This window comes from Lycium ferocissimum, chromosome 5, assembly GCF_029784015.1.
Source record: "Lycium ferocissimum isolate CSIRO_LF1 chromosome 5, AGI_CSIRO_Lferr_CH_V1, whole genome shotgun sequence".
NCBI lineage: Eukaryota > Viridiplantae > Streptophyta > Magnoliopsida > Solanales > Solanaceae > Lycium > Lycium ferocissimum.
Window position 1 is genome coordinate 73615674 of NC_081346.1, and position 14833 is coordinate 73630506.

At 30.9% G+C, this 14833-nt stretch overlaps 1 protein-coding gene across 1 annotated transcript; it reads left to right on the top strand.

The window, feature by feature from the left end:
* Positions 1 to 8606: 8606 nt before the first annotated feature.
* On the top strand, positions 8607 to 13676 carry LOC132058021 (AT-hook motif nuclear-localized protein 1-like). The gene is made up of 5 exons (XM_059450591.1): positions 8607 to 9111; positions 10443 to 10510; positions 10616 to 10747; positions 11907 to 12068; positions 13042 to 13676. The coding sequence occupies exons 1-5, from the start codon at positions 8607 to 8609 to the stop codon at positions 13378 to 13380; spliced, it is 1206 nt and encodes a 401-aa protein (XP_059306574.1). The 3' UTR covers positions 13381 to 13676.
* The last annotated feature ends 1157 nt before the right edge of the window (positions 13677 to 14833 follow it).

Here is a 14833-nt window from a genome sequence, read left to right on the forward strand (position 1 = left end):
GTCGTTTTAATAGTAAACCTATATTTAGCTGTCACATCAAGGCTTGATAAAATAAGAATAAAAAAATTAAATTGGTAATCTAGATATTTTCCACCATGCTTATCACTAGGGCATCTGCTTCTTTTCATATTATTTCTCTTTCCTCTTTATAAAATTTCTATTTTCACTCTTCCCCCTTATTTTGGCTTTTCCTTTTGGGAGATTACCATTTAATCCCTCAAATGTCAATAAATTTTAATTTTAGTCCTTATAATTTCTAATTAAGTATATTTTAAATTTTAATTCGTCTTTAGATTCTTATAATTTCTAATTAAGTATATTTTAAATTTTAATTCGTTTATATATGTACTTTAGATCCCTTCGAGGCTTCGACTATGAATCTTCATAAATTTAACGAATTGTTAAGTGTCAATTTATGTGATCATCAATGTGTTATGTTAAGTTTGTACTGGTGCTCTATTATATTTTTAAAAATAGCATAAACAAACATATTTTTGATATAAAAGGACCACAACAACATTTTAGTTAATTGAAGGCGTTATATGTGCATAACTAAATTTTATAAGGTTCAAAATCAGAATTCACCTAATCGAGGACTAAAAGAATAATCATCCCTTTCCTTCTTCTTTTTTTCCCAGTAAATGTGCAGAAATTGAGTTTTTCTTTTCTTCTGGCTTAAGAAAAAGTGAAAGTAAAGATTTACATAAAGGGATGTCTAGATAAAATCAAATATTGTTCATTATCTTAAAGCAACCTGTATGAAGAAGTATTTGAGATTTACTACATTCAAACTTTGATGAAATCCATTTACTTTTAACATGTTTAGATTTGAACTAAGCTATAAAATAGATACTAGAATTTAACTTGTATGAAGTATGAACTGATCATATACTTATAGTATATTTTAACAGGTGATTCATCTAATTTATGAGTTATTAATCTTATTTTTTTGAATGATCATAGGTAGTTATGTTTAAACGACTTAATAGTGTAATTTTTTATTTTTTTTACATTGTCAATGTATAGAAATTATTGTGAATGATCATAGGTAGTTATGTTTAAACGACTTAATAGTGTAATTTTTTTTTTACATTATCAATTTATAGAAATTATATTCAAATGATTTTTTTAATCAACTCAAATAAATGATAGTATTCAAAAGGGGGGGGGGGGGGAGGATGGGGGGGGGGGGTGGGGGGAATTTAAAGAAATTTTAAGTGCGCCACAAGTATGTTTGTCCAAGCATTTAGAAATTTCTTATTTTGAGAAACTTTTTATCATAATAGTTTTTCGAAGAAGTATTTTAAGTGTCAAATTAAAGATAGTAATATGGTTCATTTTACAATTAGTATTATTTAAATAGAGAAATAGTTTAAAATACTTTTATTTTTATAAAAATGGCCAAACATCCAACACACGCCTCTAAAATTTAGTAGGCGTTTGGCCATAAGAATTATTCACTTTATTCCGGATTTTTTTTTCACTTTTTTCACTTTTCAGCGTTTGGCCATAACAATTTCGAATACAACTTCAAGTTGTATTCCAGAATATCAAAAACTTGTTTTTCAAATTTTTTCACTTTTTTACAATTACATTTCACCAAAAACTACAATTTCAAAAACTATGGCCAAACGCAACTCCAACTCCAAAATTCCAAAAAAAGTGAAATGTTTTTTGGTTTCTATGGACAAACAGGGCCTTAGTTTGTCAAAGCCCAAACTTCCAACATACGCATATGAAATTACATTAAGTTTGGAAGCTCAAACTTTAGACATATATGTTTGAAATTTGAACGCTACAAATGTATTCAAAACTGAGAGTCCTTTTCTAAAGTTTGAGCTACCAATCTTGATCCTTGCTAATTGTTTCAAACGTTTTCAATAACACATTTGATTTAAATTCACTTTTCATTTTCAAATTTCAAGATCCACTTCTTCAAACTAACAACATTGGTGATTTTTAAAGGATATTTCAGTTTATAACTCCATAAAATCTTGTACATAGGAATTGTTGAATTTAATTATTTTATGATTTTTATAGCCTTCAAGTAGACTTCAAATGGACACGATACCTAGATTTACATATGAAAAGAAAAAAAGAAAAAGAAATTGTACATGGTTTCTAACTATAAAAATTCAAGTAGAGTTGATTTATGAAGAAAGTTGGTTCTAAATGAAAGAATCGATTCTCATATGATTTATGAGACAAGGAACTGCATACACCTGTGATTAATTAAATATTCGGAAAAAATTACTCATAGGTTAAATGACAACATCCTTAAAAAGCACTGACTCTTTAATTTAAAGACTAAAATAAGTAGTGCTAATAATTTAAAGTTTCTTAAACTGTTGATTTTAGAGCTATTAATTTGTTTTGAAATGGTAGTTGAATCATTAAATTGGTTTTGCTAATTTTCATTAAGCAGGCTTTACATTCATCCACATTATAAGTGCTTGTCACAAATAGAAATCACGAGAATATTCTCAATTTTTTTAATCAAGTTTCACATGAAAAAAATGTGAAAAAAATACCATAGAAATAGCACCATTTTCAAAATTAAACCTACCAAGGAACCGTTTTATTTAATTGGGACCATTTTTTGGGAATCTATTTATAACACTCTCCATATTGTGCTGCACATGCAATCTCATTCTTCTTTCCAACCTACAACCTACTAATTATTAATACGGTTAATAGGTAAGTAAAAAAGAGAAAAAGTTATTGTTATTTTTAGTGAAAATTGATATTTCGTGTAAGTGATGCGAGAATATAGTTATAACTTAACGATACAATCTTCTTGCATTCATATATATGCATGTGAGTAAGGTAAAACGTAATGAAAGTCTTGTCCAATATCGTATTGGTTATATAAACATAATAAAATTCTTCGGGATAAAGGCCTATATAAAAGAAAGCCGTGCAAGCAAAATTATGGATCTTAGTAGGCGTTTGGCCATGCGATATGAAAACATAATTTCATATTTTGATTTTAAATCGGCGCTTGTTTATGTAATTTGCACAAAACTTCAACTTCAATTTTATATCATGATTTCAAATCTCAAATTCTTCAAAAAATTATAATTTGGGATTCCAAATTATGAGTTCAAATTTTTTGAATGTAAAATTTGGCTTATAAGTTTATATTTTGTAGAAAAAGATCTATAAGTTGGTAGATATATTTTTAAAATGTAAAACTTGACTCAAAGTAACAATGTTGGTTTGTCTTCTGGGTCATCTGATCGGAAATGCATGCTCAACATGACGAGATTATCCGTACCATGTGAAAAGATTATTTTGAGGAGTAGTTACACTACAACTCGTGTTCAATTTTCGTTATTGAACTAACGTTCAATCAATAGATGTTGTATTTTTAGAAAGACACTTTTCCGATAGCGTATTAAACTTTGTTATTTTTTTTTAAAATGATTTGCGCGTTTGGTTCGAGATTATATAAGAGTTGGGATGTTTTGATAGTTTCAAATATGAGGGGTTTTAAAGTTTACGAGGGCACTCCGCGCAAAAAAATGTACAATTTGTTTATAACATTATTGTGACTTATAATATTTTTATATATAGTTTCTAAATATAAATTGTATTTCAAAAATCTTAAAGATGTCAATCGGGAGCTAATAAAATTTGACTCGCAATTCAATGGTACAAAACTTGAGATAGAGGAGTCAATTTTTATAAAAAAATAAAAGAAAGATTAATTTTTAGTCACGTGATTGATTAAGACTATATTGTCACGTGAATATTTTTTAGAATAAATTGATTTGAAAAAATTGTTAACAACTTTGCATTATTTTAATATTATAAAATATTAATTAATGACTTCGCATCTAAAAAAACTTAAAAAATAGACTTTAAATAAACATATACTATATCACAATTTTTCTTTAAAAAAAAATAAAAATAATACGTCATCTTTGAATTGGGCCTAAAAATGTTGAGACGTAAGTAAGGTAAAACGTAATGAAAGTCTTGTCCAATATCGTATTGGTTATATAAACATAATAAAATTCTTCGGGATAAAGGCCTATATAAAAGAAAGTCGTGCAAGCAAAATTATCGATCTTAGTAAATTTGGCCATGCGATATGAAAACATAATTTCATATTTTGATTTTTTAAATCGGCGCTTGTTTATGTAATTTGCACAAAACTTCAACTTCAACTTTATATCATGATTTCAAATCTCAAATTCTTCAAAAAGTTATAATTTGGGATTCCAAATCATGAGTTCAATTTTTTTGAATGTAAAATTTGGCTCATGAGTTTATATTTTGTAGAAAAAGATCTATAAGTTGATAGATATATTTTTAAAATGTAAAACTTGACTCAAAGTAACAATGTTGGTTTGTCTTCTGGGTCAGCTGATCGGAAATGCATGCTCAACATGACGAGATTCTCCGTACCATATGAAAGGATTATTTTGAGGAGTAGTTACACTACAACTCGTGTTCAATTTTCGTTATTGAACTAACGTTCAATCAATAGATGTTGTATTTTTTAGAAAGATCTTTTGATAGCGTATTAACTTTGTTATGAACAATGGTTTGCTCATTTGGTAAGATTATATAAGAGTTGGGATGTTTTGATAGTTTTCACAATTTGTGGGGTTTTCAGGTTTACGAGAAAAGATACAACTATGTCCAAACAAAACTTTAACTTAAATCTACCTAATTGCAAATCATTGATTTCAAATCATGTCAATCGGGGCTTACTGTACAACGGGGCAAAATGGTAAGAAAGAGAAGCGTTATTACTATACCAAAATAATAAAACGATTAATATGCTAAGTTAAGACTTAAGACCAACCAATGTTCAAATGTGATTTCTTTCTTTCTCAGCTGTTTGTCTTAATAAGTGAATACTATCCAGAATTCATATTTTAATATTTCAACATAAATACTTATGACCAAATTAATATTTACAAATTTTGAAGTTCAATATTTAAATATAAAAATAATACGTGAATTGGGCCTAAAAATGGGTAAAGTAACTTATCCTGCAAGAAGTAATTAGGTAAAAAGTCAAAATTACAGCTGAGAAGGCCATAATTAGGTTGGATTTTTTCTTCTTTTGCATTTATATAACTTATATTTTTAAAATAAAAATAAAAAATGTATAAAGTAGCTAGTGTAGTGAGAAATAAGCAAACCCAATGTTTCTCGAATTTTGATTTTTCAGTTATCCAATATTTAAATAGGACCAAGGGGACTCTGTTTAGGGATTTGTACATTTTATCAACAATAAAAAAATTGAATTAAAGCATTATTTTATGGCAGGATTTGAAGCTTTAACAGCACATCATCGTTTGACTGGCTTTTTGTGGTTTGAATACTTTCACCGGTTTTTTTAATTTGCAAAATTAACATTTTAAAGTCGCTTTTACCCCTTGCTTTTGTCATTTATGTTCCTATATTTAGTCATTTTATTTTCTCTTTTTTTTTTCTTCCTTTAAATGCCCATGTCTTTTTTTTCTTTTCCCACTTTTGTTTTATTTGATTTTATAACAATTCGGTGTCGGAACCCACTGATCAAACTATTTGGGTTCACGTAGTACAAGAATCGTTAAAGGAAAAACGTTCTTTATCAAGGGTTCAGAGTTTATTTCTAAGGTTCAAACTCGATTTTTTGGTTAAGGATGCAATGACCATCAGAGGGGTATGACCAAATAGTCAATTATGTAGATTACGAACCATGAGATCTTTGGTTAAAAGATTAACGGATGCCAATACTAAGTGATTTTTTTCATTTGTCCCAGCATTGGTAGACAATGTTATTCGATATTGCGGAGGTAGCGAATTCCGTAAAATTAGTCATGTGTGTATAGACTGACGGGATACTACACATTACAGAAAAATAAAAAGATGAATCGATCATACCCATCCGTTATTAGACTTTATATGTTTTCTATTTCTATTAGTTTAACTTCTAGAAATATCTATTCCAATTTACTTTTTTTACATCTAATTTAAATTTGTGCACGAGAATAAAAATCTAAAATGTGATTCCTGTGATGTGACAATATTTGAATTAAAATTGATTTAAATGTTAAAGCACAAAAGTACTAACAAATAGATTCCTTTAAGTAATAAATAATACTAATAATGAGATTGCAGATTTTCAAACGTAGTGTCACCGTGACACCGTCATGGAAAATCTTTGATGAATTATATTTACCTTGGTCTTGTTTTTCTTTATTCTTATTTTATAAAATTCAACCTTTTATTAACAGGAAATAAAGAAGAGAGCGAGAAAGTTCTATTTCAATTAAAGCATTTTAGGCCTTTGTGAAAATGCCACAATACAATTTTTTGCAATTGAGAAATATGTGAGCCTCCTAATCTTTTAAACAACTTATTGTCAGCTCAACACTTCTATCCAAAGACTTAATGTTATTTATTTATAGATTAATTTAATATTTAAAAGTACATTTATCCTTATTTAGTAATTTTAATCAGCTAGTTTTCTATATCCACTAGTTTTTTAATTTTTTTTTTTTTTTTTTTTGTTATAAGGGTTGTAAGCTTAAATCCAAAAAACAGTTTTTTGCTCCGTGACAATAAGAAAATTATTTGAGATGAATATTAACTCAGTTATATTAAGAATAAATTCTAAATACATCCTAATCTCAAAATTTTCTCTTTTGTAACGGAAGAAAAAGGATATGATAAAAGGAATCATTATGGTTAAAGGGATTGCATCTTTTTATTTTTTGGCCAAAAAGCATACGTTTTTTCCTTTTTGCAGTAGTTATAACTGAGAAAGAAAACATAACATACTTTCTTTTTCTACTCAAATTATAACGTTCGCGGAATTTTATGATATAATATAGACAAGTTATGGACAACTAGTCAAAAAGATACAAAAAGATATCACAAGAATTCTAACTTTAAAACTTATAAAATCCCAAATGAATTTAATTTAAATATTCTAATGTGTGAATAGGATAACGAATACAACATTTTCTTTAATACCTATCTTCCTATAGTCCTATTTACGGAAAATAAATTAGATTTGGTAATTACAAATCATAAATAATAAATCTCCAAATATGAAACAAAATCTTGTCATTTATCTAATTGGAAAAGGTCAAAATTACCCTTGAATTATTTGAAAGAAATAACTATATACTTAATCAGAAATTGGTCTCAAATCTATTTTTCATTGACTTTTCTGGACACGTGACTTTTTCGGGTGCTAAATAAATTAACTAAAGATTACTTAATATTAACCACATTCGGTAGTCGAAAAGGATATAGGCTTGCCATGATAAAAGATTACTGATATTGAGAGTTCACACCAAATCAATATACATGTGTTTGCAAATAAAATTTTAGCGTTTAACTATGTTAATTATTTCACATTTTCTCTTTTTTAAATCACTTAATTACGATAAGTTGTCGGAAATAACTTTTCTACCTCCCAAGTAGGGTAATAGACCTTACTTGTGGGATCACATTGAATTTATTTTTATTACAATTACGGTAAGTTAAATTATTTTGGTACAAATACTGAATAAGTGTGGTTTTTTACCATTTAGTAATGGCAAAAATAAGTTGGAGATTATTTTTTTCGGTGGGTAAAATTATTCCATTTAGCGTAGTTGAAGAGCAGTTTCGACTTTTTTTAGGTATAAAAGGGTACCACTAAAGGATGTGGTGCAGTGATGATGGTAACTTCTTCCCCTAATAGGTCCTACGCAAAGCTAATCTGAATTAGTCGGGCTCGAATAACTAACACCGAATGGAAGTAAAAAAGATACAAAAGGGTAATATGTGAACATAGGAAAGTAAACTGGAGGACTTTTTTGTCATTTTACGCACAATTTAACGAGCATCTTTGATGTAGTAGAATCCAGACAAAAGGCAAATATATCAGTAGTTCTATTTTTTAATCTTCCCTTAATTTCCTGTTTTCAATTATTCATTGCCCCATTAATGGAGGGAACCTCCACTTTACGAACTCCAAAAACACAAATTTACTGCCAGAAAACCAAAACCCAACAGTACTAATCCCAAAAACCCATCTTCATTCTGGCACCATTTGTTCATCAACCCTTATTTCAAAACAAAAAATTTCCTTTTTATTTTTATTTTCAATTTAACTCTATTTAATGTTACATTCTTGATATTTTATCTTTTTGAGTTTATTTGTAAATGGAAGACAAATGCAGTATTATTTATTTTCACATAGTTGAGGAGCAGTTTTGATTTTTTTCATAAAAGGGTAATATGAGAACATAAAATGTAAACAAGAGGACCTTTTTGTCATTTACACACTATTTAGGTGTAGTAGAGTCCAGACAAAAGGCAAATATATCAGTAATTTTTTTTTAATCTCCACTTTATATGCCCCCATTAATGGAGGGAACCGAAACTTTTACAAACTCCAAAAACACAAATTTATTGCTGAAAATCAAAACCAAAACCAAACAGTACTAATCCAAAAACCCTCTGGCGCCATTTGTTCACCAACCCTTATTTTTCTCTTCTTAAATTTAATCTTAAACTGTTTAAAGTTGATTTTTTTCCAATAGTACTGTTTTTCTTTCCTTTCTTGTTTTGAGTTTATTTCCAGTGAGAAAAAAAAAATGATGGAAATGGAAGACAAAGAGAGTACAGAATCAGGTTCACTTGGTGTTAACTCAGAATATGACTCACCACCACCACCACAACCACAACCACAACAACCACCACCAGTAGCACCACAAGCAACAACAAATGGGGGTGGTGGGATATTACCACCACCCCAAGTGATGAATATGAACATGAATATGAATATAGCAACTGAAGGGGTTGTTATTGGGGGTAATGGTAGTGAAAAAAAGAAGAGAGGGAGACCAAGAAAGTATGATGCTGATGGTAATTTAACACCACAATATATTAAAGCTGCTGCTGCTGCTGCTGCCTCTAAAGCTGCTGCTGCTGCCGGAGTAGTGACGTCACCTGGTGGTGGCGGAGTGACGTCACCACCGGGAGGTTTTACTATAACGTCACCACCTAATTCAGGTGGTGGTGGTTATAGTTCATCTAATACTACTACTAAAAGAGGACGTGGTAGACCTGCTGCTGGTGCTGCTAACTTGCAGTTAATTGCTTCTTTGGGTAAGTCTTAAAAAAATAAATAATCTCATCCCATGGTTGAAAAAAAAATGAAAAAAAGAATATGTTTAACTATGTTTGTTGGGGGCTTATAGAGATTTTGCTCAAAGATCTGTTTTTTGTGTTTTTGTTTCATTATTTTTTGAGTTTGGCCATTTGGGGTGTTTTTTTTTTTTTTTTTTGGTTAAAGTAATTGTGTTGTTGATTAGAAGGGACCAAAACCCTAGAATTGTTATTTTAATTACTTGTTTGGGTGAGGCTTAAAACAAAAAACAAAAACAAAATGCCTGTGTTTAGTTTTGTGTTTGTTGGGGGCTTTCTAGAGATTTTGCTAAAAGATCTGTTAATCCTTGGAAAAAAGTGTTCTTCTTATGTTTGTGTTTTTGTTTCATTATTTTCTAAGTATGGCCATGTCAGGTTTTTTTTTTTTTTTTGGAGTAAGTCTTGAAAACAATAATCTCACTATCCCAAAGTTTTTTTTTTTTTTTTTTTTTAAAAAAGGTCTCTGTTTAACTATATTTTTGGGGGTTTATAGAGATTTTGCTTAAGGATCTGTTAATTTTTGGAAAATAGCAGTCTTTGTGTTTGTGTTTTTGTTTCATTATTTTCTAAGTATGGCCATGTGAGGTGTTTTTTTAAAAAAAAAATGTATTTGAAAGATGGAAGAAGTTGTTGATTAGAAAGGACAAGAACCCTAGAATTGTTTTTTTTTTGTTTGTTTGTTTGTTTGTTAGTTTGGATTAGTCTGAGATGAACCCAGCAAAAAGATCCATTTTTGGGTTTTGTTTGCTTCTTAGGGTAAGTCTTAATACAAAAAAATAAATAAAAAAAATCTCTGTTTAGCTCTGTGTTTTTGGGGGTTTATAGAGATTTTGCTCAAAGATTTGTTAATCTAAGAAGAAAATAATATTCTTCTTATGTTTGTGTTTTTGTTTTCATTATTTACTAAGTTTGGCTATTTGGTTTTTTTTTTTTTTTTAAAGACAGAGGAAGTAATTGTATTGTTGAGTAGAAGGGACAAGAACCCTAAAATTCCTACCTTTTTTTTTTTGGGTAAATCTATTAATCCTTGGAAAAGAACTATATTTTCTTATTTTGTGTTTTTATTTCATTATTTTTCTGAATTTGGCCCTTTTTTTTTTTTTTTTCAGTGATAAGTTTTTGATTAGAAGGTGACAAGAACCCTAGAAATGCTATTTTTTGTTTTTGTTTTTTGGGGTAAATCTGAAATGGACCTAGCAAAAAGATCCAACATTTGGTTTTGTTTGCTTTAGTTTGTTTTACCTAATGCCTTTTTTCTGACGTATAAGTGGTTTCTTTTTGGTCTAATGAAGGTGAACTATTTGCACATACAGCTGGTGGAGATTTTATGCCACATGTTTTTACTGTGCATACTGGAGAGGTTATTTTTTTTTTCCTTTCTGTCTTTTATGATGTATTGGAATGAAAATTTAGGATCTTTTTTTCTGTTTTTCAGATCTGAGATGTTTTTTACTTTTCATTTTAGGATGTGGCAGGGAAAATTTATTCTTTTATGCAGAAGGGTTCAAGAGGGATCTGTGTTTTGTCTGCAAATGGAGCTGTTTCTAATGTTACCATTCGTCAGCCTGGTTCTTCTGGTGGTCTTTTGACATATGAGGTGTGATTCTATTACTCTTGTTCCATTCTTTTTACTTAAATCTTGTACCTGTATCTTTTTCAATATTGCCTATCAGCTTTTACTGATTTTTAGCTACCTGGGATTCTTCTGTTATTGTTGTTGCCCTACCTCAACCACCCCACCTGAAAAAAGAAAAAGAAAAAAGAAAGTCCTCATAATGAAGATCTAATGATTTAGGATGGATTCTCTGCAGAGATATGGTTCCTTTTCTGTTTGATAAATATATATATATATATATATTCTATGAAAATTTACCATTTGTTTTAGCTTTGGTAGGCAGAGTTACTCGATACTAGTGTTGGTGGGAGATAGCAGGTATTCAGTGGAATAGTCGAGGTGTATGCGAGTTTGTCCATACACCACTGTTATAACTATTAGCTAGTGAAGTGTCTTCGGTGCTTGCTGGCTAGACCTTTATCTGGTCTAGAAAGGTCGTATTAGTGGTAAGAGGACAACATTATGTGTGGGCTAGGCGCACGTTGTGAGTTCGAATACTGCTCTAGACAAAAGTTTGGGATTTAAGTGGGGGAGGTTGAGGGACAGACCCATTACCCAAAAAAAAAAAAAAAAAAAAAAAAAAACCTTCTCAAAAAATTACTACCATTTGTAGAAAATTGACTAAATCACTACCTTAGCGTACTTGCTAACCTTGATTTAGTATTGCATTTACATGTGCATAGGAAAGATTTAGCTTATTACTGTAATCTACACCAAAGTTAGTACTAAAACGCTACATAGAAGAGCGATACTTATTGTCCGCACCAGTGTAGTTAATGAAACCTTGGCTGCAAACCTGAATGCTATGTTGCTTTTACATGTTTGAACTTTTAAAGAAGTAAAGGTTCCTGGGGAGCTCCCTTGCTTATTAATGAAAGCACAATAATGACTGGGAAATTCAAGTCTGGTATTGCATGTGCAGCGAATCTTTAACTGATAACCATCACTTCTCATAATGTTTTACTAACTGATGTGAAATGGAGTTAGCTAATTTACTAATAGTGTTATGGTCTCTTTTCATCATTTTACTATCTCACCTTTCATGTGCTTTTTGTGTTAGAATTGATGTTGTTATGAGAAAACAGGAGATCTCACCTTTTCTGTCCTGGAAAATTCAAATTTAGTTACTCTGACCATGCAGGGCCGCTTTGAGATCTTAGCATTAACTGGATCATACACTGTTTCTGAAAATGGCGGCATGAAAAGTAGGTCTGGTGGATTAAGTGTTTCATTGGCTGGCCCAGATGGGCGTGTTATCGGTGGTGGTATTGCTGGTTCGCTAACTGCTGCAAGCCCCATCCAAGTAAGTCTTGTTATGTGTTTATATAATACTACTAGTTTACAAGTGTTCCAGAGAGCTCTGCCTTTTGCTTGCTGGTTCACTATCCAAGTAAGTCCTAGTCAGCTTCGCTTGTCGAGTGTACACTGTACACATCTCTGTTCTACCCGGGAGACAGGGTGTGACCGAATCATTTCTCTGCAATATCAAAGATGTTTTATAATGCAACATGTAGTAAAACGTCTTGGAGTAATAGGACTTTTGGCCCCTAAATTATTGGTAAAATATGCTTTTGGTCCTTGTGATATATAACTCAACATATTTAACCTTCAATTAATTAAAATGTCTTTATGGTCCTTTCAGGTAGAAATTTTGTTATAGTTGACTATTTAAAGAACTATATCAACTAAAAAATGGATTAGCAGTACAATCTTAACACAAAATATGAGTAACTAAGTGGTGGAACGATTAATAATTATAGCTAATTTGTGAATATTCATAAGCAAAGGGAGCAAAAGTGTGCAATTCAATTAATTGAAGGTTTAATGTGCATAGTCAGATAAAAGCAGAATCTGCCAATAACCAAAGGATCAAAAGTGCTATTAACCCAAAATATATTAAAAGAAAATGAAGAAATGTAATGCGAAATATGGTCATATCACGTTTGATAGATCCTAAAGCCTGCTAAGACAATGATGCTGCTAGTTGGATATCTTTGTTTGTAAGTCTAGATCCATTGCTTAACCGAAGAACAAGACAAATTTAACAATCCTTAACAGAAGATGACTGTCCTCTTTGCGAGCTAAGTTGTTTGTTATGTTGGTGAATAAAAGAATGATGAAACTTGGAGTATCTGCATAATCCTCTATGACTTAAGTTGAATGGCAGAACATAGAGATTATTTCATATGAGATCAATAGACGAATTATCCTCTACGATTTAAGTTGATGCCAGTATTGTTAGTAAACTTATTGATGTAATCTCTTATATTTGCTAGATGGTGGTCGGAAGTTTCATGCCAAATGCTTTTAAAACACAAACTAAAAGGAAACATCATCAGATCGAACCAAGAATGCCACCTGTCATCCACAGCTCTTCTCCGGACCCCGTTTCAATGGTAAGACCTGTATCACAAGCACCACCGGTTAGCAATATGACTATGACTCAGACATCTCAAATACCAATCCATAACCACCATGGGGAAGCCGATAACAGCACGAGCAACAAAGATCTGCCGAATTCCACTTCTACCGACACTTCTGACTGTAACGGATCGGAACCAACGTTCGAGCAGAGACCATATCCCGATATTAACTTGTCTATACCTATGGAGTAAGCTCGATGGGTCGGGCAAAAAGTTGACTATAGTTGTTTTATGTTTAGCTGATTCCTTGTTTTTTCTCGTCTGTGCTGATTGTAATTTTGAGGGATCATTAGGACTGGTGGCTTAGAGACTTTTGAAGTATCATGCTGACATGACTAGAAAGAGGGCTAATATATCTTTGTTTTCTGGTTGTTGTAACGTTTATACAGATCTTTGTTCTTAACTTCTTTTTAAGGATATTATCTAGGAAGAGATGATGTAGTTGCATTTATGTCAGTTGGAAGTAAAAGGACACTGATTCATTCTTATGTGTCTGACAATATGGTTTTTTGCTGCTTTGTGAAAGTCAATGCAGTCCTTCAAGACATTCTCTTCATTCCAATTTATGTGACATTTTCTTTTTTACTCCTTTCCTAAAAGGAATGACACACTATAGTCATTCCTCCCGCTGGTAAAAATCCAGTCTCTGGTAGATGCTACTAGTCCACTGTGATCGACTCGATAAACCCAAGCATTTTGGCCAATCTACCAACCATTTTCATTTTACTATGTAAATGTTATGACAAATATTTCATGCCACAAATACCAACCATTTTCATTTTACTATGTAAATGTTATGACAAATATTTCATGCCACAAATTTTATGAGTCCGGAGCCTAAAGGGTATAAAAATACACGGTATTTACCAAAAGGGGGTGCCCAAAAATTTATATACCAAAAGGGGTATATCGTGGGCTGATCCACGATATACCCCAAAAATTTTTTTTCGCCTGACACCAAGTCAACGAAAAATTAAAAAAAAAAAAAATTTAATTGTATAACGTGGACTGATCCACGTTATACAATATAAATTGTAAAACGTGGATCGACCACGTTTTACAAATATATTTTGTAAAACGTGGACTGATCCACGTTTTACCTCTAAAGTTTTTTTTTTGCGAGCACTAAAAAAAAAATTTAGTAAGCTTTTTTTTTTTTGTAACACTTAGTGTGTTTTTTCATACTTTGACCAATGATTAATCGTGTGTGAAGGCTCCGAAACGTCAATATTTTATATAGAACACGATATTTTTTTCTGCGTACAATAATGTAGGCTCAATACATCAAGGATACGTAGACGTTCGGATCGTCATTTTAGGGGTTGAAAAGGTGCCCGTAAGTTTTGTTTGAAAAAACTTAGTGTTTGGTAGTAAGGTTATTTTAGTCAACTTTATATGTTGAGAAAATTAATCGACTTTATTTTCAAAAATTGAAACCGAAGTGAAATTGACATTCACGGGTACATTACCTTGGGATTTTTTTACGTTGAAATCTATTGCATATCATCATCTTATAAGTAAATAAAACTGAAAATTTCACGCCAATTTGGGGGAAAATTGAAATTGAATGGGATAAAAGGTGTTTTTTTTAAAAATCGGCTCGGCCAAACCGCCTTGCGGCGGTTTGTCCGCATAGATCTCAAAA

What these genes read in the sequence shown, in the direction of transcription:
- LOC132058021 (XM_059450591.1), top strand. Translation starts at nt 8,607, where the DNA reads ATGGAAGACAAAGAGAGTACAGAATCAGGTTCACTTGGTGTTAACTCA. An exon ending in GTGGTCTTTTGACATATGAG is followed by an intron (nt 10,748 to 11,906) that starts GTGTGATTCTAT and finishes CTGACCATGCAG; the next exon opens with GGCCGCTTTGAGATCTTAGC. An exon ending in CTGCTGCAAGCCCCATCCAA is followed by an intron (nt 12,069 to 13,041) that starts GTAAGTCTTGTT and finishes TATATTTGCTAG; the next exon opens with ATGGTGGTCGGAAGTTTCAT.